We start from the raw sequence: 23,702 nt of genomic DNA on the forward strand, positions 1-23,702 counted from the left end.
CAAAAACTCTTAACTGTCATTGCCTTATCATTATTATTAGGGTCCCAACCTCAGGACCTCACAGTGCAAAATAGATGCACACTCCTTTCTCCCCCCGAAGGAATGGGAGGTATTGAAGAGCGGAAAAGTACATGGTAGAAACAAAGATGGATTTCTGTAGGTTGTTGTCTAAAGGCAATTTAATATTTATGAACTGTCTCTCACACACATACACACATGCACACACACACTGTCTTTAGGATCCAGTTACAAGCACTGCGTCATCCAGGAGATCACATGGTAATTGTTGCTATTTCAAGGATCAAGTGTCATAAAGCCCCCCCCCCCATCCCACTCCCTTCTTTTGGTACCATATAACGTAGACCAGTGACTGTGTGATGGAGTAAGACCAGGCTGTCTGATCCAACCCTGTGTAGAAACCAGGCTCTTGGTGGGGTGGCGCGCTCCCGTATTCTCACCAAGCGACTGGGAAAGGGGGGACGAGGGAGGGGGGGTCTCAGGGGAGGCAGGGCAGTTCTAATTGGTTTCTCAATGAAAGATAATCACCTATTCCCCGGAGAGGCTAGGGATTAGCACTCTGCCTCTTCTCTCCTCCGCTTTTAGGCTCCTCATCCTCCTCTTGGTGCTTTTAGTCCATTCAGCAGAAGCGGCGGCAGAGCGGCTCCGGGTCAGGGGCAGCACTCCAGGCGCTCGCTCCAGGCTTAGCGCGGGTTCCCGGCCCGCTCGTGCGGTCCCAGACACAGCCGCGGGAGGAAAAGTTTCGCAAAGGGGCTCAGAGTAAAACAGATAAAACAAAAAAATGAGCGAGCTGGAGGAAGACTTTGCCAAGATTCTCATGCTCAAGGAAGAGAGGATCAAAGAGCTGGAGAAGCGGCTGTCAGAAAAGGAGGAAGAGATCCAGGAGCTGAAGAGGAAGCTGCACAAATGCCAGTCGGTGCTGCCGGTGCCCTCCACTCACATCGGGCCACGGACCACCCGGGCGCAGGGCATCTCCGCCGAGCCGCAGACCTACAGGTCCTTCCACGATCTGCGCCAGGCATTCCGGAAGTTCACCAAATCCGAAAGGTAGGCGAGGGCGCAGTGGGGCAGGGACCGCCGGAGGCCACCCGGCTGCGGGGCGCCATCCTGGGCTACCATCCCGGCTGGGGGCTGCGGCCGACGGGGCTGGGCAGCGCAGGGCGCCCCCTGCTCTCCGCGGCCGCCGGAGAATGGGAAGTGTTTATTTTTATTTCTGCCCATCACGTGCTGTGGTTATCTCTGCCGGGCTGGGAAAGGCGAGCTCCTAGGGGAGACGCGCCCCTACGGCGTGGGGGTGGGGAGAACAACCGCGGAAAGTTTGCTCGCTCGGGAAAACTTGGCCACCCTGCCCTCGACGGCGCTGACTGCAGTCACTCGGTTTTCCTTTGTGAGCCTGGGCCGGGGCACGCACACTGGGACTGAACCTTGCCCAACCCCGGGCCTGGAGAGCTCCCCAGAGACGACCTCCAGACCCAAGCCGCGGATTGATCCGAGGCTGGACAGGGCAGGTTCAGTGTGGGGACTGAGTTTGTCCAGAGAGTGACCTATGCCAAGAGGGCTCTCCCTGGGCTGGGGCGGAACCAAGGCTGTTCTCCACAGCAGGGATCCAGCGTCCAGACTAGGCTTGAGGGTTGTTCACAGGGTCACTTTCAAGGGAGCTGTGATGTCATCAAGAGCATGCCACTAAACCCCACCTTCTGGGTGCTCTCTGGCTCTGCTTCTGTCCTTTCCAGAAGTACCACTTTTTCTAGTTGCCCTGGACTAAGTGGAGGCTAGGTCACCTTGCACGGGAAGCAGGTTTGAAGCTACCGCCAGCCCAATAGCAAAGGGTACAAGGCGCCCCCCCACCCCCACCCCGTTTGCTTGCTCCCTTTCAACCCCTTCCTGGAACAGTTGGGATGGGGCTCGACCCAGCATGTTTCTCTAGGCCCCTCCACGCTCCTTTCTTTCCTCCTCCCTGGCATTTTCAGAGTGAAATCCTTCCATTTCAAAGTTGTGTGGATTCTTTGGAGTGTGCAGAGGAGGCTGGGTGGATTGTGGCCACAGTAGGAAGCTTGTGCCCGGCATCCGCCGCCTGAACCGGAGAAGGCTGATCGATTGGCTGCAGCGTTAAAGCCCTCTGGACATTAGGGAGAGGAAATGCAGACTCCGAAGCCCATTACTGGCTTTTAGTCTCTGGTAGTGCACAGCCCAAAGTGCATTTCTCAGGATATTGAATATTCCATTAGGAGTGCCTTCTTGCCCGCCTACCTCTTACCCCTTCGCTCTTCTTAGATCACTTGGTGTCTGACTTTGGGGTCCTCAGGGAACTCCTAAACTCTCCCCCTCCCTCCCAAACTCTCTTACTTTGAGGCCAGCTCTTTACAAGAAAGAGCGTCTCTTCTCCTGGGTCCCCCCCGGACCAGATCCAGGGCTTTACACACCCTGACCCCACTCTACTGCTTCTGGGTTTGTTTCTGAGCTCCCCCCTGTATTGATCACAGTGGGAACAGGCAAATCAGGCAGTGGGGGTTCAGAGTTGTCAGAAGGCTCAGAAATGGGAGTAGGAGAGGGGAGCCAAACAGGAATCCAGCAGGAAGGGTATCCTTAGGAAATGTGGTCTCTTCTGATCACACATCTAGGGATGGCTTTGAGACATCCTGAGTAACCTTCCACTTTTGAAGTGAAGCTAGCTAGTACCTTTGTCCCAGTCGGCCATGGAAGGTCCTATGGCATGGAATGCAGCCACTGTCTTCCCCTCAGGCTGAAACTGCAAACAGAATTAATACTTGGCCTTGCCCTCAGTTGGGAAGCTGCTGCTCCCTTGCCTCCGACTCCGGGCTGCGCATTCCGCGGCCGCTGCCCTGCCCTGTGTTCAGCAGCTGGAATCAATCTGCCCACCTCCTTAAGAAGCCACTTCATCAGCGGTCACCCGGCAGCTGCTCGCCTCCCAGGGCTGCTGGTTCGAGCTTTATCGCATTTTTGAAATTTCAGATTTCATGTCTGGCCTGTGCTCCTTGGAGTAACAGAACTTTACAGCAGAGAGGAAATCTCACCAGGGTCTGGAGCAGACAGGAGAAACCTCTTTTCCCAGGGTCTACTCTCAGGCCGAGCTCTTGAGGGCTTTAAAAAAAATCTTGACAAGAATTCCCAAAGAATGTGAAGTTTTTGTATCTACCAAGAGGAAATGGCTGATGTCTGACATGTACTATCATCTTTTTTTATGCTTCCCTCATCCCCACCCCATTTTCTTGTTGAGGTAGGAGCTTTCATCTTAAGAGTAGTTCATGTGTAATAGAGGAGAAGGGCATATTTATTTATGTCGTTAACAAGAAGCTGGAATGTTTCTTTACCTCCTCTGCCCTGATTTACACTGAACTGATGGTAAATGGTTTCCCACGTGGTGCTTAGTTTCAAAATTTCAAATGGAACCATGCAGTTTATTTTCAGCAAGGTGACTCATTAGCATTTAAAGAATTTTGACAGGTATAATATATGGGTGTAGTATCCACTGGAATTAGGTCCTGATGACAGCACTTAAAGAGACAGTTCTAAATTATCAGGGACAAGGCACCTTATTTTAACTAAGAGAAAACAAAATGTATTAAGACATTTCTAAAATATAGAGGCTAATACCAAACAAAATGCTTCCAAACTAAAAACATTTTCTATTTCTCAGATATTTGAGTTTGGGAAATTGATATTTCATCTTGAGGGCTGTGCTGGGACTGAAACAGGGTGCTTTATTGCAATGCTAATGTTCAATTGTCATTTGAATGGTAGCTATTTGTGTTAACAGGTTCATTTAAAACTTTATTAGGATGCTCCAGTTGTATATTAGCAAAAAAGGAAATTAGTTTTGAATTAGGAAGTTTTTGTTATAAATACTGCTTTAGAGAAAATTTGCAATCTAAAAATAATTTACATGGTAGGTGGCAAAACTATCTTAAGCATTCATTGTAGTGGAAGGAAATGGGAAAATTCATCTATTGCTGTAATCAACTTGGTCCAATTAGCCAGGTTTCCATGTGTCCATAGAGAATATAATGCTCATTCTCCATTAAGAATGATCCAAGTATCTAAGGAATGCTTAGATGAAAATTATACTAGGGAAAAGGGCAATCTAAGCTCTCAGCATAAGTATCAAGTGTACAGTATGATGATCATGTTTAAAAAGAAAACATCTGACTTACTGCGGCACTCGTTTTCAAACCCCTTAAGAAATGCCCCATAGGGATCAAGTGATTATCATTGAAAACTGCAGGCTGCTCTAAATGATGCTGAGGATATTTTAAATTTATGTTTAAAATACTCTCTTTTTGCCAAAGAACTCCAAGTATTTCCCATAGATTCCTCTGAACTCTCAGTTCCCTTCATGCATATATATCATATCAAAAATTTCCTATTTCTCTCATTTTTCCCCTTAAACCTTTGCACACACATAAGTTTCTTATTTTGGCCACCTCATTAACTAGTGTGTGCTCAGGGGACTACACACAATTTTCAAATTAGCTTGAGCATGGGCTAGAATCAATATTAACTTGTTACAGGAATAAGAATAGACAGTATTCCAAAGTCACTGGAGCTATTCTCATTATGAATCCCTTGGTTCTTGATGATGTAAGTTGATCATTTGGAACTTGAACTTCCACTGGGACAGAGATACCTTGGACTGGATGCCCCAGAAAACTCGTTGCCTTTTGCATCTATGATCCAATTCAGCTCGAATTTGACCTTCAGACTAAATCAAGGAGTTTGGGCTAAATTTGATACAAGCAACTTCAATAAAGTGCGTTCCAGCTGAATTCTGGGCCTAGCACCAGTTACTTACTAATTGTTCATATTCAAAATAAACAGAGCTTTAAAACAACAATGAAAACCATACTAAAGCTAGCTTATCTTTGCAGTCTTAGCACTGTGCTAGAAACCGTTTACCTACTGTAGCAGTTCACTTGTTTTGCCACACTTCTTAGCAGCAACCTCACTTTTCAGGTAAGGAATTTGAGGCTTGAAGAAATTCAGTCACTGAGTCACTTGATTATGAACTCATGGCTCAGAGTCATCATGACCAGCTTCAAACACAAACCTTAAGATTTTACGAGTCCACAGTCTAAGTTCCTGCTGTAGAGCCTCAACAGGGCTGATTAGATTTCAATAACTGGTGAACATTGCTCACTGGGTAGAAAGGCACTTTCCCTAAGTTAGGACATAAACATCAGAGAGCCAGCACTAAAGTGACCTCATGGAAAGGGTCCAGTAGGCTCTTACAGCTGTCATATACACCTTGAATGGGCCTTGCTCAGACAGAATGTCCTCAGACAGCCCTGCTCTTGTAGGACTGTCATTTAGCAGGCCATCTTCTTCCTCTCCTGGTTTCTCTAGCTCAGTGTGATGTTCAAGGTGGGGCTGATGATTGATAAAATTATGAAGGGTATTAAGATGATTTTGGTTACTTCCTTTGAATTCCCTTTGCCTTTTAGAGGGGTCCCTATTCTGACCCTTTCCTGTCTACCATGCCTACAATCAAAACGAATAATGGTCACTAATGATATACACTATATTAACTTGTTACCTCTTTTTATTAACATTGTAGTATTCTCACAATAACATTGGGGAGAGAATGTTGTTTTAATTGACTCCTATGAGCATATTTTTGACAAGAATTTAAGGGGAGTCAGGCTAATGGAGTGGAGGATTTGGGGGCAGGACAGCTGCTGAACATCCTTACATTTTGCCATGTGTCATTGAAGAGGACAGGTCTGAGCATAAGCATGTGACATGTACTTTCAGTCCAAGCTGTGCAGGAGGTGAGTGACTCCCTGCTTTGGTGATGAGAAAACAAAACGAATCCTTGTGGACATGTTTTATGTTTCTCATAAGAATAGAAGGAAGATGTAATTTTCCTGTTTTGCATCTGTACTAAAGTTGCCAATTCACTATCTTTGGGAAGTTATCTATTTATTTACACTTGTTTGGGAGACTTTGCTTTGAGGTTAGCTGTGGTTTTGGAAATCATGCATTTTTCCTAATGTGTCTAAAATATGCAAGGAGTTCATGTTCATTTGAATCACTAATTTAAGTATAGGTCGAATACTTAACGTTCAGTCATGTGCTCATTAGAAATTTGATCCTCACAAAACTATTTCTAACAGACCTGAATAAACAAAAGTTCTTCTATCTTTTTCCTCTTTCCTGACTGAAGGCCTGTTTCCTAGTGGGCTCTTAACATACAGGGTAAAAGATGCTGAGAATGCATTAAAATCCTTTCTTTTGATAAGATTTCCAGGTGATTTCGTAGCTGCTCAGGGTATGAATAATTATTTTCATTACCCATTGAGAATTTGCTTATCAGAGTTCAGGACACAGTGTTATCAAGGTTTCTTGTAGCTCTTGGAAGTTACTCTGAGCTCTGAGATAAACCAGGGATAGCATATCCTGTTTCCAAAAGCAAAATCTCAGAAGTCTGAGAACTGTCAGAAAGAAATATTGGCTTTGTTGGTGTGGCGTGCTGTACTGTTGAGTCGCTGAAAAGAAAAGAGGGAAATGTTGAAAATGAAAGCACATACACACACATAGATGTACATAGTACATAAGCACATGCATCAAATTGCCACCTTATTACATTTTTAACTTGCATTTCTTATAGCAGTTACTATAAAACTCCTCTGGGTTAGCTCAAATCCAAATAAGTTCTTGTAGAAAGGAAGGTTCCCTTCCTAGATCTGTAGTTACAAAGAAGATCATGGCATCTTGCAGTTTCTCAAGTGCTTGTGGATGGTACTGTGTGCATAGCCCAATGCTGTCACCCAGAACTGGGTGTTAGAATCAATGTTTGTCACTCCTGTTGAAACGGTATGACCCAGTTTTATACAGCGATGATTTTTTAAATTCTTTTCTTGATTCTTGAATCTACTTGTGTTGTGAATCTATCTTTTGGGTCTGTGTTTCTGTCTTGTAGCTTGATGCGTTTGAGCCCTGATAGATCTGTCTTTTTTGAAAAAATTATAGAACAGCAACATGGAGCAAAAAAGTACTTGTTCTAATAATTACTGTCGGTTTTTAAAACCTGTCATATCATCAGATATTTCTGATATATGCATGCCATTTGAAGTTCCTAAATTAAAAACATAATTATGCATTAATTGTTCATATTGAAAATATTCAGTGCTTTAAAATATTTGTTCAGCTGGGCGTGGTGGTACACGCCTTTAGTCCCAGCACTTGGGAGGCAGAGGCAGGTGGATCTCTGTGAGTTCAAGACCAGCCTGGTCTACATAGTGAGTTCCAGACCAGATGGAGCTACAGAGAGACTCTGTCTTAAAAAGACCAATATATATGTTCAATGAATAATTAATATATCTTTAAAAAGACAGGTATATTTTTAAAATAGATTTTGGAATGACTACTCATTTCCTTTATTTATTGTCATTCTTGAAAAGAAGATTACTTCTGTGAAATGGTAACCTTCTCCATAGTAATCATTAACTACTATCTAAGAGCACAGGGTTTGGTATATTCTATGTTGGCTTTAGTGTAAACATTTTTGTATTGGTATTTATGTGTGAATAGAAAAGAAACCTCTACTACCTTAGAAAATAGTATAGTTTTAAATGTGCTTAATATAAATTTTATATTGACTAGAAATTTCAAAATAGTATTTGAAATTCATCAAGTCCAAAGTGCTGGGTACATGCTCAGTCTTTCCTTGGTGCATACTGATTTTATTCTTGGTTCTTGGTCCTTAGTAGTTGGTTTACTATCCTGAGATTTAATTTGGATTGCTTTTTTTAATGTGTATTGTACATTGTCAGCCTTTGGTGTTCAAGGTGGTAGCCAGAATATGCTGATCTTATCAAAGAATTTATTTGAAAGGCAAATCCAGCAAGATATCTATTGGAGTTACTTTATGAGAATTTAGTTTGACTTATTTTTACTCATGACAGAAATTATGCAGCCATACTGAATTATTTTCTTGATTACATGTGTCGCTAATTCAGACTGTCCTTCATTTCAGTCTAATTTAAAGAACATTTCAAAATATATTTTAAACCCCAAGATTCATATTTATTTGAGCACTCTGACCTCAACTGCTACAAAAATACTCTGGTAAAACCCTATAGGGATCCTAAAATATTTGTATATTTGACTTGCACAAATATTCCCGAGTCTGTTTACTCATGGTGTGATACTGTTATTGTTTAACAAAAACTCTAAAGCCTTTGGGTAGATGTTAATGTTTTTCCTGATGCCTCTCATTGCCTGAATAGTGTGAATAAAACTCATTTCATGTATTACACAGTCACCAATAGACTTGTTTACATATGCTAGAAATTCTGAAAATAGAAAATTCTTTTATATCTTAGCCTGTAAACCCTTCTGAGAAACCAGGTTTGGGTTTGTTTATAGGAAAAATTCCAACCGAATAGAAGACACAGCTCACCTACTTCTCTTTCCCATGTGCTACTTTTCAGAGAAAAGGTAAGAAGAGTGTACATCTTAAATATATTTAAAAAACAAATGAAAGAACCTTTGTGTCTTCCAGAGAGTAAATCCTCTTCAGATTCAATGGAATGTTCTTTTTGGGAATAAGACCACTCTAAAACTCTAAAACCCAGACTCTGTTATTCTGGCAGATTTCAACTGTGGCATTGCAAAAAAAAAAAAAAAAGTTTATCTTTGACTATAAAATTAAAATGAATAAATGATGTTTTTAAAGATCAGAATTCATGAATTATTTGTTTCTTAGAAAATAAGGCTGAGTGCATTCTTGGGCTTTTCCCTAGGGAAAGCCATGCACTTGCATTCCGACTGGCTTCCTTGAAGGGGAGGATTACAGATGTATGGCAGGAAATTGCACATAATCCACAGATGGTCTTGTCTTTTCACAAGAGTGTGTTGCACATGGCAATATCATCTGTCTTGTGAGTCACAGCAGGAAAAAAAATAAACAAACCCTGAGTCTTTCATCTAATCTGTGACTCTGTAAAATCAGTTTTTTGACTCTGTGACTCCTTAAGCTACTTATTTATAAATAAAGGTGCAAGATTCACTAGACTGTACTTAGCACACATATTGCAGAGACTGTTTCCCAGAGTGTGGTGTGCATATAGTCAGTGGCACTAGAAATATTTCTAAGTGTATACAAGTGAACTTATTTTATATTAATAATTAGATTTTAATAAATGTTGGAAGAAAGCATGCGACTTCCATATGAAACCCATGTTGTGTAACTCATCTCTTAGAATAAGGCTAAGTTTTAAGGCTTCATAGTTTTTTAAAGTAGGGGGTTACAGCTTGTGTATAATATAGATATGGGCACACAGAGATTTGGAAAACATTGTTTTAAAGTCTTTTTCTCAAGAAATGAAACACTGTGTTCATATTTGTTGTTTAGTTCAGTCATAGCCTATTTTGGAGGCTTCTCCTAATTGAGTTCTCTGAGTTCCCATCTTTCTATGGTATTTACATAGTTGTCTCTCAGTATTTAGGGGAATTGAATTGAGGATAAAGAATTCAAATTGTTGGGCTCTCTGAAATATACTCTTGCCTTGATGAAATATTAGAGCAGTTGAGGGTTACATTCACATGCCACAAGGAAAACATTTGAATTTCCCTCAGATTTACGAGCTCCATCCCATAGATGATCATCATGAAAGCGCAGAAATAATAACAGAAGCTAGGTGCCCACCTCCCCCCGCTTGAGTCTCCTGGGATCTTGCTTCCCGGGCTGGGTCAGCAGCATACTCCATCTGCTCACCTCTGTCCCCAAGGCTCCTGTTTGCTTCTGAGAGTGGGTGCTTGTGAAGGGCTCATTCTATCAATACAGTTTACAGCCAGAAATATGTAATCATTTTCCCATTATTTCACTTTAACAATAAAATGATTTGAAAATGGTTAGGAAAGGAAAATTTTGATAAAAATGCACTTTTTACTTAATTTATGTTCCATTTCTTTGTTGTAAAGTAGGTTAATCCGAATTACAGAAAAAAGTTCTTAAAAGTTATACTGTTAAATGTTTTGATGGCTAAGCATGACATCTTTAAGGTAAACAGGAGAAATACATTAGATGCAGGACAAGAAATTTAAAAAGTCCATTCTTTTTCCTGGAAAATACTTAAATCCATCTCCTCAACCACTTAGGAAAGAGAGGCCGTGAGATTTTAGGAAAAGCACCCTTTAAAGCCTGTGAAAACAAAAATACACAAGGGCAAGGAGTGGGAAGGAGAGATGCTAATGTGCGAGATTCCAGCAGTCACCACAAGATGGCAGCAGAGCTATAGTATTGAACAACTACACCACTGGTGGTGTGCACCGGTCTTGGGTTAAATTTGCAACATATTCTTCAAAAGCTAACTTTCTTAATAATAGAAATGGTTTGGAAAGTGTGTTATGGAATATCTATTTTCACAATCAGTACGGATTGTATTTAAAAAGCCGAAGAGAATTGTTCTCTAGGGTCTGTCTTGGTTGTGCATATAGTACAGCTCACATGGAGAGTTCTTTGAACATTGATATCACTTTAAGGAAATTCCTAAAATCCCCATGTGGGAACCTCTGGACTCATATTTGGTGGAAAGGAGGAAACAGAGAAATGTTGGGCAATTAACAGTAGTTAAAATGTGTGAAAGAATGAGGAGATACTTGGAATTGTTTCCTACTCACTTCCCTCTCTCCCAACGAAAAGCAAAAAGAAGTGTATTATTATAAATTCTATCAGTTAATAAATGATACTTCTAGGAGATGGATTTCCTTGATAATTATTTGAGTCTGTAATATAATTATATAACCTCATATAGCCTATTACAGTTTGAGGTCTCTAGCTAATGTCAGTGTATGTGTGTGTACTTAAATATTTCAAGAGAGAAACAAAACGTTTTCTGAGATATCCAAGTACTAATGCCTCCCAGTTTGTGGGCAAAAACAACCTAAGATCATCTTGTCTTCCTGACACAGAGGGATGTAATATGGGTCATGTCTAGTGGAGCACAAGTTTTTGAATCAGTATTCCCTTGGAAAGTGTCATTCAGCCTTCCTGTAAAAGGCTGTTTCATTCACTCTGTGACTTCTCGTCATGTGAACACCCCAGGGGCCTGGATGTGAAGTAGTCTTGCTGTGGGGTGGCTGGCATCCTTTGTGAATTAAGGCTCAGAAGAAATGGACTTATTTTTGGTCTGTCTCAGTAAGTGACGTTCAGTGGGCAAAGGAAGCTGTACAATGGGTAAAAATAAGTCAGTTTAGAACGAATGTTATTACGTAGCCTTTTTAACGGGTCTCTTTCCTTAGATACTGAATTAGATGCTTCTTAAGCAGGCAAGAGGGAAAACGGATAATTTTAAATGATACTTATGTCGATGCTATATTTGACAATAAGTTGCCTTTGTAAAAAAACAAGAGGCTTTAGAATTTTGTGATAACTTATTTAGAACGGTCAGTACATTAAAATGTCCCTTGGGCCAGTACTTTATGCTTTTCCTAGGCTAGGGAAAGAAATTGTTGGTCAGTCTCTGATTGCAGAAAGAATGAAGTGTAGATCAAATGAAGGTTTTTTTTTGTTGTTGTTGTTGTTTTTGGGGTTTTTTTGTTTTTGTTTTTGTTTTTTTCCTGGCATCAGCAAGGTCAAAGAAGCAACTTGGTGCCTATTAGACACTGTGAAACCAACAGCAAGCAACCATTCCTACTGTTTGTTATCTAGACAAGGCGAATTCCTGAAGGTTAGCTACTGGGCTGGAAGGCTCCTGCCTTGAAATTTTTTGGTTATCTAGTCTTAGGAACTGGCTTCAGGGTAGCAGGAAGGCTTTGGACACAGGATAGGGCAGGCCCAGGTACTGTGGGCTTTCTGGCTTTCTGCTATTAATGCCATAGGAGAAAAAGAAAGGTGTTTCTTTTGTGTACTGCTGCACGTCTACTCACAGAGTTAAGAGTTTAGATAAGCCTCCTTGATACCTAAGGGCAAAGGCCACACGTCAAATTTGCTAATTTTAATCCCAGAATATATTTGTTTCTTTGCTTGCTTCAGTTATGCAAGCAATGCAAGCTGGTTGTCAGACAATAGAAACAATTATCTTATTCTCCTTAGTCTTTCTGCTTGTCCTTATGGCACAGAGCCGGTGTTAAACTAATCATGTTTATGGAAACCTTCCTGTACAAAGAGAATTCTCTGGCGTGCCTTTAATCCTAGTACTCAGGAGGCAGAGGCGAATTCCAGTCCAGCCAGGGCTACATAGGTGAGACCTTGTCAGAGAGAGAGAGAGAGAGAGAGAGAGAGAGAGAGAGAGAGAGAGAGAAATTCTCCTTCCCATTTGGACCCAAAGTAGAATCATTATTACCACTCCTGTAAACTGCTCTTTTCTTTTTCTCTTAGCAATAATACTCAGGCTTTTACGCAGGTCAATCTTTCTACCATACACTATCTCTTACTATTCACATACTTCAGCTCAGTTGACAGTTTTTGTTTATTGTTTTGTGAACAGTAGAAATAGTCTTGTACATAATTTAAAAAATATCTTCTATTTGTACACAGGACAAGTGCTAATTGTAAGAGTGGCTGATGCAAAGAAAATAGATGTAAGTTTTCAACATGACTCTTCAAATTCATGTGGGAACATGTACATTTTATATGAGCTAGAAATGATCTATAACCTTTTCTATTCAAAAGAAAAGGCATACGGGTGGCATCAGCAAACTTAACTTTCACACACTAAAGTTTTAAAAAAATCAAATATATAACCATAATAGAAACATGTAGGAATCTTCAGTTTTTTGTATCCTTGAGTTGTGTTCAGGAGAACACTCTTTTTGAAGCAATGTTTACATACCTTTTTACTTTTCAGATTTATAAAGTCCATATTGTATAGCTGGCTTGATGTTTTTATAAGTTGAGTAACCCTCCCAAGTTTCTAAGACATGACTTTGGAAGTAAGGACGAAGTTGTTTGTATCTACGCTCTTATAGCTACAGTCCTTCTGTAGGAATCATGATTTGTTTTTCTTTTCATCAAAATAAAATTTTGATACTTGAAGGACTCTGAGGAACTTGCTCTCCCACTTGGGAAAATAACAAATTCCAACTCTCTCAGCTGCATTTTTTTTAAAAGACTGGTGGGAAGATGTGGACATATATGGTATTGGAACTACTCAGCAGAGCTTACTTTTTATAGGATAGAAACTTCTGTTAGAGCCTTCATGTTTCTGGTTTCTGCTTCTTCCGTTTTCCTTTCTCTTGTTTTTGTCTTTACTGAGATATTAAACAAGAATCACTGAAAAGTCTGTTTGCTAACCCATATCTGTATATGAATCTAACAATATTAAAGAGAATCAAATATAAGGTTTAAATTTTTTGTTGTTTGATGTTTTTGAGACACCGCCTTACTTCGTAGTCCTGGATGACCTGGAACTTACTATGTAGACAAGGCTAGCTTTGAACTTGTAGAGGCAGAATGGACTCTTGAGAGGTCAAGGCCAGCCTGGTCTACCTAGTAAATTCAGAGTTCTGTCTGCCTCTGCCTCCTGAGTACTGGGATTAAAGGTGTGTGCCACCATGCTCAGCATAAATTTTTTTTAAATTACATTTTCTTTTTTATTTTGTATGCATGTTATATGCATCGGCATGCTCGTGCCATGATGTGCATGTGGAAGTCTCTGAAGAGCTTGTGAGAATTGGTTGTCTCCTTCTACTATGTGAGTCCCAGGGTCAGACTCAAGTTGTCAGTCTTGGTGGCAAGTACCTTAATCCTCTAAACTATCTCCCTTACCCAATTATAAGATTCAAGTAAAAGGAAGAAACTTTGGGAATGGATGGAGCAGACTCAGAAATTTTAACTAAGCCTAACCCAGGAGTAGACAGTGATCATCAAACTAATGGTCTTGGTGTTCAGACTTGAAGTCTGGCCTTTCTTTCACATACTGATGGTGTGATTTTTAGATACATGTATCATTGAGATTAATTTCTACATTTCTTCAAAAGCATGAATGACTTTTTTATACATATACTGTTCCACACCTGTTTGTGGAATGGTAGATGATGGGTGGAAAGCTCTCTGTAAAATTGTTAGCTGTTGTGTAATAAATCCTTCAAAAAGGTGGAGACTGTTGAAATGTTTACTTCTGGAAACTCATGCTTGAAAGCATTTTAGAAAACAGCCTTTTCACCATTTTTGATTGATAAAACAGTTGTTTTACAAATTGTGATATACAAATTAAGCAATCATCTAGAGGTTCTAAAACCTCTAGAGGTTCCCAAGGATAGAAGCTTGTGAGTGACCAAGCTGGGCTATATCCCAAGTCCTTTATGTTTCCTTCTGGTCCCCTTTAAATGTGGCTTAAATATCCTAAGTAGTGAGTGAAATGGGGGAAACAAGGTGTGTATAAAAAGAAATAGGACAAGAGGAAATGACAGGTTAGGTATTGTTACCATGTTCTAATGAAATATAAAATATGTACATATGATCTGGCCTAATGGAACAAAGCACAGGAAATGCATTATCAATGAGGTGAGCACCCTTACATCTCTAGAAGACTCTTCATATGGATCTCTTACAAAAGCTTCTTTGTGAAGATCCTAGGCTTAAAGAAAGCACTGCTCATGATGGATGATGATAGAGCAGGAATCCTGAGTGGACCAGCTGTTCAGGCTCAGGGAAGAACACTGGCGGAGCTGAAAGGGCTGCTTGAAGCAGAAACCTTGCACGGATGGGACATCACTGTCCTCACACTTGTGGACAGTTGCACATATTCTTTCACGTGTGCTACCATATTTTCCAGCTTTATTCTTCTGTCCTCTATTATCTAGTCCCTGTTCAGTCCTTATAAATAACCGAAGGAAATAACTAGTTAACCTCTTCGGTTATTTCTTCTATTCTCCTTTCTCTTCTTTGTGCCGTGCAAGTTAAGTTTTCAGTATAGACAATGTACAATTATACACAGTAATGCTAATTTTAAAGTTGCATTAATATGAATTGTGTCATAAGATGAACTCATTATCTAGGAAAGCCTAGAGGGAACAGTTTACTATTCTTTTCCTTTGTGGCAATAGACACACACAACTGAATATAAAGGCTAGAGCTGGGGCTGTGGAATCAGTCAGGCCTGGATTCACACTTCTAATGCCTTAGTCACACTGCTTCATGTCTTTGAGCTAGCTTTACCTCTGCAAAATGTGATAAGGAGGCCCTCCTGAACGTGGTATCGTGGCAAGGCCCCAAGGTAAGCGAGCAGTAAATGATAGCCACTGCTCTTAGGGTCTTTCTGCTTGTGTGATAGGTGAGGAGTCCGATTTCTTCCCAAGTTACAAATGTGATTGACAAAGAATTTTGATTGGGATAAAATGGGAAAATAGGAAATACTAATTAAGGACTGTTGTGTGACGTTATTCCTGGGAGAACCTAAACAAATGTCTACTCACACCAGATAGGGAGCCAAACGACAAACCAAGGGAAGGATACCAACAAGGTCCAACTTAGTAAAGCACTGAGTTTTATTGGAGTTATTTCCAGGAGTATGGGTGGGGAATTACTTACAGGAGCAGAAATAACTCAAAGACAGCTGTGTCACCAAAAACCTACCACGGCGTGGATGATGGCTCATGAAAGCTGGAAACCTGGAGGTACTGCAGTACTTGAGGGCAGCCCAACAAGTTGTCTTCTCCAGGAAACTCAGTTGGTCTGGGACCCTAGTTGGCCTGACCAGGCAGCTGGGTTGGTCTGATTCCCTTCTATGAGGTTCAGCTAGACTGAGAGTCTCCTAGGCAACTTTGTCTGAGAGTGTCTCACAGCAGAGGGATATAATCAATCTGGCCAGCTTCAGAGACTTCCTGAAGCTGTTGGGCTGTTTACCTCCTTTAAGAACATCCCATTGTTTACCTCCCTTTAGACATCCTGTTGTTTCTTTCCTTTTAGAAATTCTGTCTTAATGAGCTCCAAAATGGAAGGTTTTATCTCAGAGGAAATTGCTACACAACAAAGATGAAGAATGTACCCATTCTGTGCAATGTGCTTCATTTACCTGAACTGATTTGTTCTTGTCCACAATCCACGGCACACTTGTGGTGTCTCTGATTTGCTGCTATTCCATGTGCTCTGTATACATGAGAAGATGGGGTTCAAACCTAAAACGTGACATTCAGAGGCTCACTGGAATAACATAGCTGCACTCTAGGGCTCCTACACTATATTGTTATTTAGTAATCCATAGTAGGTACATAGGTGAGATAGGAGGGAAAGTATCATAAAGACCATCTGGTCAGTTTTCAAATTCTGGGGCATGTGAAATTACTTGAAGACTGTATTTCATTGACGACTTTAAGCCCCCCCTCATTATTCTGATATACAGTGGACTTGGAAAATTTGGGATCAGAAAATGTGCCTGAGCTCCTTGAGAGACACCTCTGTAGATATGCCCTGAAAGGCCTCCGTCCATATGCACTGGGGCTAGTGTAGCTAATGACCACAAGCTAGGTAACTTGAAATAACAGAAATTTGTGCTTTCATGGTTCCAGAGACCAATAGTTCAAACTCAAGGTGTCAGCAGGGCTATGGCGTTTCTCAAACTACTGGGGAGGATCATTTTCTGACTTCTTTGGCCTTCTGAGACTTGTGCTCACATTTCCAACCACTGCCTTGGTTTCTGCAGGACTGTCTTTCACAATCGTGTCTCTACCTCTCTTATTGTGAGGTCATCAATCATGATACTGCACCCATCACAACTGTTAAAACCTATTTTCAAATAAGTTCAAATTCACAAACTCTTGGTGCCAATACCTTTTAGGAGACCAGTATTTAACTACTTAAACTGTATAATGTGCATTTATCTTCCTTCAAATGCTTAAGGTAAAGCTGTGACTTCTGACGTCTGTTGAGTCCAGTGGAAAAGCATTGTGAGCTGAGGCAAGGGTAGGAAGCATCTTCTCATCAGTGATGCAGGGTTGGCAGTCTTAAAAACAAAACAAAACAAACCAAAATCCTGGCATGACATTTCTACTGGCCTTTCCCCATCTCCTGTTTTTCAAAGGATATGATTTTAACTGACAGTCCTTTGGTTAAGATGAGAAGAAACTTTGGTTTAGAGCAAGAAATAACTGGTAGCTTTCATTATACACTGAAGTTTTCTATTGAGGGGGGAAGAAACTTTTATGTTATAATTTCAGTGCTTTCGTTCCCTATGATTTTGGTAAACTGTTTCTTTAGGGTTACAAGGAACAAGTGGAAGAAACCTCAAATAGACACATTAGAATAAAAACAGATTGTCTTTGGCATATTTATAAGAGCAGTATCAAAATACATACCAATTTAGAAAAGCCTTAAATACTTTAGTCAATTATAATTACTATTTTAAAAGATCAGGTTATTCTTAGGTATAAATGGTCCTTTAAGTTAATGTTATTTTATGTATTTAAAAGTAGAATTCAAGGAGTTCTTGCACCTTTACCCCAAGGTAAGACTAACACATATTTTATAACCTAACCTAGTTTTGCTAATATGGCCACTTCTATTATACTATACCACTCAGCACTTAAGCCCTTAAGAAAAGTGCAACAAGGTGAACTAGTTAAATAATATAATTGGCTATTTCTTTCTATATAAAATAAGTTACATAATGAAGTCCAGACATCATTTGAATATGTGATTAAAATTTAGGATAATATGTATATATCTTGGGGGGCTATTTGTTTAATTAATTTATTTATCATTTATTTATTTACTTTTACAGGGCTGGGGATTAAATCTAGGTCCTTGTTATTGCTAGGCAGTGCTCTACCACTGAGCTCCACTTCCAGCTCTCTTTCACGTTCTTATTTTGAGACAAGGTGTCACTAGGTTGCCCTCTCACAGCCTGTAGAGTAGCAGTCAATTTCAGGTGTCTTCCTCTATTGCTCTCCATGTTACGTTTTGAAGCAGGGTCTCTCAGTGAACCTGGATCTCACTGTTTCAGCTAAACTGGCTGGCCAGTGAACCCCAGGAACCAATTCTCTCTTCCTCCCCTGTTCCGGGTTACAGTCCTTCCATAGTACTTTTTATGTGGGTGTATGAGGATCAGATCCTCATGCTGTACAGCATTTGCTTTACTTACTAAGCCACTTCCCCAATCCCTCACCTAATTATTAATATCAATCAAGATGCTTTCAAAAGCCCGAGTTTCTGAGAATGGCCTTGATCTTCATGGCAAAAGAAAATATTTAACAATGTACTGCCCCAATATGATCTCATTGAAGCACTCTGTTGATAAAAGCCTTTCAGAGCACAGATGCTGCCCAGACAGACATATCCCCGTCTCTTCAGGGTTCTATCTCTGTTGGCTACCTGTCCATCTGTTGTCATAATTTTTAAAAAGAAAGTTTGGTTTCTCATTGATGAAAAATCTTAGGAGCAATTCAAATAGATGTTTCATTTTGTAGAAACTCTACTGAGGATGTCCAAGTGCCTCCAGTAGTGAGAAGAAGGGTCAGAAAGGGGTGGCTTCATCAGGAAAAGTTATTGGCCCCTGGGTTGTGGGAATTTTCCAGGACTGATTTTGGTGCCAAGTTGTTTTAAGGTAGTTTAAAAGGCAGATACTAAATTCCAAGGTGAAAGTACAGACAAATGAATTCCACTCCTCAACATGTCTCTTCAGCTCTGTTTTGTATTGGCTTAATGCCAAGTATTTGGGTGTGGTTATCAAGGGCATCTCAGTTACATTCCCAGCAGGCCAGATGCTGTGATGGCTGGTTATTATGTTGGAAAACAAAATCAAGATTCCCAAAGGCCTTGATGGGAAGAACTACGGTTTACAACTCAATACACAAAGTACTTTCCTTTTAATAAAAATTATTTCCAATGCTCTGTGACTGTCATGAAATGAAATTCATAGATAATATAATGCATGTGGACATACAATTATTTGTGTATATTTGTATATAATATCCTAAGTATAATGTAGAGAAAAAGTAATATAAAATAATACATGACATAATACATGTTTTAATATATGTTTGAAGTCAACAAGTTGTAAATGACCGTGAGAAAAGAACTCCGCAATAAGCTGAAATGAAGAGGGAAAGTGCTTGTTCCCCTTCCTGACTTCACTGTATGTAGGAGATGAACAGGTTTCCTGAAGCTGGTTGTCTGGGCTGTTGTAGGGCCACTGGTGGCATCTCTCCCAAGTGACTCAGTTTTCTAAAATGATCATCAACCGTGGGTAAAGTTTCTAACAAAAGGAAATACTCACTTTGCTTAATTTACATGGTAGTTGCATTCTCAGTGACAATGTAATTTAAGCCCATGCAAAAAAAACACTTGAGTTACATGTAAAACAGATTTAAGTTCTAAGCTTAGATAGTTATGCATAAATTTTCTCCTGCCTGAATACCCCCAGGAAGTAGAATTTGAAGTTGTGTGGGCTATAGAATAATTTTAGAACAGCCTTAACTAAAAAAACAAAAACAAAAACAAAAACAAAAAAAAGCCACCCACAATTTTGTAAATTCCCACAAGGGGGCAGTGCTGCCCCCATTGAAAATCCTTGGGCAAAATTTCAGCCTGGCAACTAGATATTTGGGGTGACATAACATTCTCTCTCCTCTCTCTCTCTCTCTCCCTCCCTCCCCCCTCTCTCTCATTTGGTTGTGCATTGTGTGATCTTTAGAAATGTCTCGGACTCTATCCATTAGATGTCTATTGGGATCACTAAAATGTCTCCATGTATTACCAGTTATCCTCTGGGGTAGGGGGCAAATTCACCCACAAATGAGATTTCTGAGTTGAACACATATATTTTCAATGGTGAATTAACAGAAGAAAATTCTGTTTGAGCCTCTAAACAAACTTCATAGTCAGAAATTTCCTCAAAGAAGCATTTTAAAAAACATTTAGAAACTACCTGTAAGCAATCTGAGATTCAATTGCAATATACAGGCACGAAAAGTTGTTATTCCTCACTTATCTACATCAATACATAAGCATACTTATATACCTACTTTTATTTTATTTTAAATCTGAAGAGCCATTACAGAAAGATATACTAGTTCTCTGTGTTTGATCAGGGGAACACTGACAGCCATAGTACTTCTGTATTTGAGCAAAACAATTTCATGGCTTCTGTGTGGTTTCTGGAGGTAGAATGAAGGTCATCGCTAGGGACATGACATTCAGTTGGAGGTAAGAAGCATGTTTCTAAGTGCATTTTGGGTGAGCTCCTTTGGGAGGACAATAGGTTGTGATATTTATGGAGAGATTTGTTGGCTAAGCCTTGAGACCATGCACTGCCTCTCTCCTCAGATGACCATTTAAGCCGTCCTTGTGCGTACACACAGAGAATGGCTGAGAAGATAGCACCAACATTCAGAATTAAAGTACGCATTTAAAGCGTATTCAAGAGATCATTCATTCATGAATTTGAGAACAGGGATTGACACTGTGGATGTTAGATGGTGCCACCACTACAAAGGGTGGGCTGCTGTTCCTATCTCCCTCCACTGCCTGTGTGGTTTGTTAATGTACCTGGATTTTGGCCTAAAAAGGATGAAGCCATAAATGAGCTTCTCAGCTTCAGCTTAGGCCCTTTTAGGAAAGTTCTGAACAATAATGTGAACCTAATAAGAAAACAGATGCGATTATTTATCTTAAAGTATTGAATATAACATCTCTAATGAGACTGATTCAGTTATAAAAGACAACCTTCTGGCTCCCTCAGTTTTGCCTTTTAGATGACTTACGTCCTTTAACCAAAACATGGAGACACTGCTCAAGGGTTGACTAACATTTGTTTGAAGTCATCCTAGTTAATGGCTTTCACCTGCACGGCATTAATAACAACACACAGGGAAGGATATTTGGATTATGATAAAACACAAGTTTTGCAGTACAAGTGTCTGCATCCTTTCAAAATAGAAAAGAAGTTTTAGATATTTTTGAGAGCTGAGGAAGAACGAAAAACTTTAGCTTCTTCTGGCTGTGTGTGTGTTAAGTCAGTGTCACCGGGGTTCTTTGGTGCTACATCCTAGGTGTTACAGTGCCTTCTCCGCTTGGCACCTCGCTCTGAAATCCTGGGCATTGCTCCCTGATGGATGTGTACCAGGGCTGAAAGCTTGTTGATCCTTGTTGATGTAACAGTGTTGTTCCAGGAGCCTTTCTTTTATTTTGTGCAGGATAACAGAAGGACACTGTCACTTTCTCATCGTGTCAGCTAGTGGAAGATGATGTTATCTTTATTTCTATGAACTAGTTGCCTGGAATAGCATGGTGCTGAGGATAATCATTCCCTAGAGTAATGATAGTAATCAAATCCCAGTTGTACATAACAGAGCTTTTGTAGGGAAAAATTATCTTCAGGAATTTTTTTTTTCCAGACTTTGAATCTCTGTGACTATGCCTGGCAGTGATGAGGCAGGGTACGCAGATGACCCTGGTCACTTTGGTCTTAGACCCAGGTTAACAGGGGCAGTGGAGGCTAAAGACCTGAAGGCCTGGGAAAGCTGGGCTGTGATCTCACACTTGCTTGTTTGATCCTGAAATTCTGACTCTGAGTCTTAGATGTGATTTTGAGCTAAATATAAATGAAGACTGGGTTGAAATATTTGGCTCGTGTGCTTCCTGTTTTCAAATAACATTGAGTAAAACTGATGCTTCTACATCTTCACACAGAAGTGTCTTTGCTATATGATAGAAATGCTCAACGATTCACCACCATGTATGTGAAATATGCTACAACACTATTTCTAAGAAATCCAAGAAACACCACACCCACATTGCAACAGAACAGAGTCTTTGGTCTATATTAAATTTTTTTTTTAATGAGAAAATGCTTTCACTATACCTCTGTTGGAAAAATTGTGAGAGAAGTTTTATTTGGGGTCATGGTAGCTCAGAAAATATTTAAATGGGTGTCTATAACATCCCAGGCACACTGTTGTATCCTAGGGAAATAAAGCTCAGCCAAGCTCATTTAGTGAAGAGTTCTGTGAAGAACTCACAAAGTGGGTAGAGGAAACTTTCTAGAGCCTGTCAAGGGCTAAGATAAATTCTACGATTGAAGCATGCTGGAAAAAGAGTGAAGAAGAGTGGGTCAGGGAGATCTGCTGTGGCAGGAAGGGGAACACAACTCTCTCCTTGGGGGAGATCATTTTGGGAGGCATATGCTTGATACATGTATCCACATGTGTGTTTTCAGGACCTCAAGCTTCCAGAAATTTACTACAATCCAGCAGTCAGAAAAGAGACATATTTAATTGAATGTATTTGATTGGCAAGGAAACAGAGCATAAAGTTAGGAACGAATAAGTATGTGTCCCTCCTCTTTTAGTTTTTGGTCAGACATCACAGTGTTAATAATGGTGTAAGGTATTAAATTATTCCAATTTTGTTTTATCTGTAAATTTTTACAGCATTTTCCCCTGTTCTCTTCTCTGTCAGTGACTCTCTCTTGTTTTCTTTGTTTGTTACCATTTTTGAATTTTTGTTACTATCATTGAGTAAAACTATGAATTTTTTTCCCCTGACAAAAATACTGAACATATTTCAGGCTAGGCTAACTTAAGCGTCAACATTTCTGTAATAAATTTAAAATGTTATGTTGTCTCCACCTTTATGAATATCATTCCTGAAAGCAGCACAAAGGCCAACTGGCAATACTTTCATCAGTATTTAGATATTATCTCTCTACATAAGATATTACAGTTTTTGTTATTTTGCATTATTAATCCAAACTGTAGCTCAGTAAATAAAATAGCATTACCACCCACTCCCTTTAAAGCTGAGAAAACTGAGGCTCACTGGTTCTAATCAAATGACTTTACTTCAAATTGCAAACCACCCTGTTCTTTCTGTTACTGAGGATCAGCCTGCCCACAGCCCTCACCACAGAGTAGAGAGCTTGTCTGTGCATCCCTGTTGTACTGTGAAGCTCTTTTCCTCGGAGCAGAACTGGAGATTCAACACTGTCTTTTAGACAATATGCTTTATAATTATGTTTTCTTTATGGTTTGTAAGCTAGAGTCAACCTGCGAACAGCTTGAGAAATGTCATGTTTTAGTTTTCATCAAATCCCCTAGTCATGCTTCTGTCTCAGAGAGGATTTTTGATTGCCATTTGTAGAATAAGAAAATTGAAATAATTCAAATTGTGTTACAATTCAAGTAAGACAATATGTGTACAAAGGCTGTATCAATGAACTACAACTTGAGATATTCTTAATAAAATCATCAGGTGCAGAATGTTTTGCTATGATACTCCTTCAAACTTTCAGAGTTTATCCTCTAGTCCAAAGGGCATGTTATTATAATGACGCCATTATGAAACAGCTGCACTGACCTGCCCACTTCCTGGGGCCTTTGTGTGTCTATGATCTCCTATGGACTTTTTTTTTTAACTTTAATAGAACAAATTTATGTATTTATTTATTTTTTTTTCTCTTTTTTTATTTTAAATTTTTTCTACAAAGTTACAGTTTTAACAATATACAAAATATTACAGTAATTCAGATTTTTTGGCATAATGATTACAGATTTGATAAATACAATTAATATCTCATAATAGTGATGAGGATTATACAAAAGCTATTAAAACAATTATGAGAATAAATTCTATTGTCACTTAAGTATCTAAAGCTATTTTCCTTTGCGTTCTTCCAGAACGATTTGTTCTTATTCTTTACCTTAATTTGAGGGACTTCAAGAAGATACTTGGTGTTTTTTTTTTTTTTTTTTTACAGAAAAATTTATTCCAAGGCAATTGAAATTGA

The 23,702-nt window shown here is 39.8% G+C and overlaps 1 protein-coding gene across 1 annotated transcript in view; it reads left to right on the forward strand.

The window, feature by feature from the left end:
* The first annotated feature begins 586 nt into the window (after positions 1-586).
* The window catches only part of Prkg1 (protein kinase cGMP-dependent 1), a 1,315,555-nt gene continuing 1,292,439 nt past the window's right edge, over positions 587-23,702 (forward strand). Inside the window, exon 1 of the mRNA XM_008831094.3 lies at positions 587-1,065. Within this exon, the coding sequence (XP_008829316.1) occupies positions 800-1,065 (266 nt within the window). The 5' untranslated portion in view covers positions 587-799. The remainder of the gene's footprint in view (positions 1,066-23,702) is intronic.

This window comes from Nannospalax galili, unplaced genomic scaffold (genome assembly GCF_000622305.1).
Source record: "Nannospalax galili isolate Female #2095 unplaced genomic scaffold, S.galili_v1.0 scaffold175, whole genome shotgun sequence".
In the NCBI taxonomy this organism is placed as follows: domain Eukaryota; kingdom Metazoa; phylum Chordata; class Mammalia; order Rodentia; family Spalacidae; genus Nannospalax; species Nannospalax galili.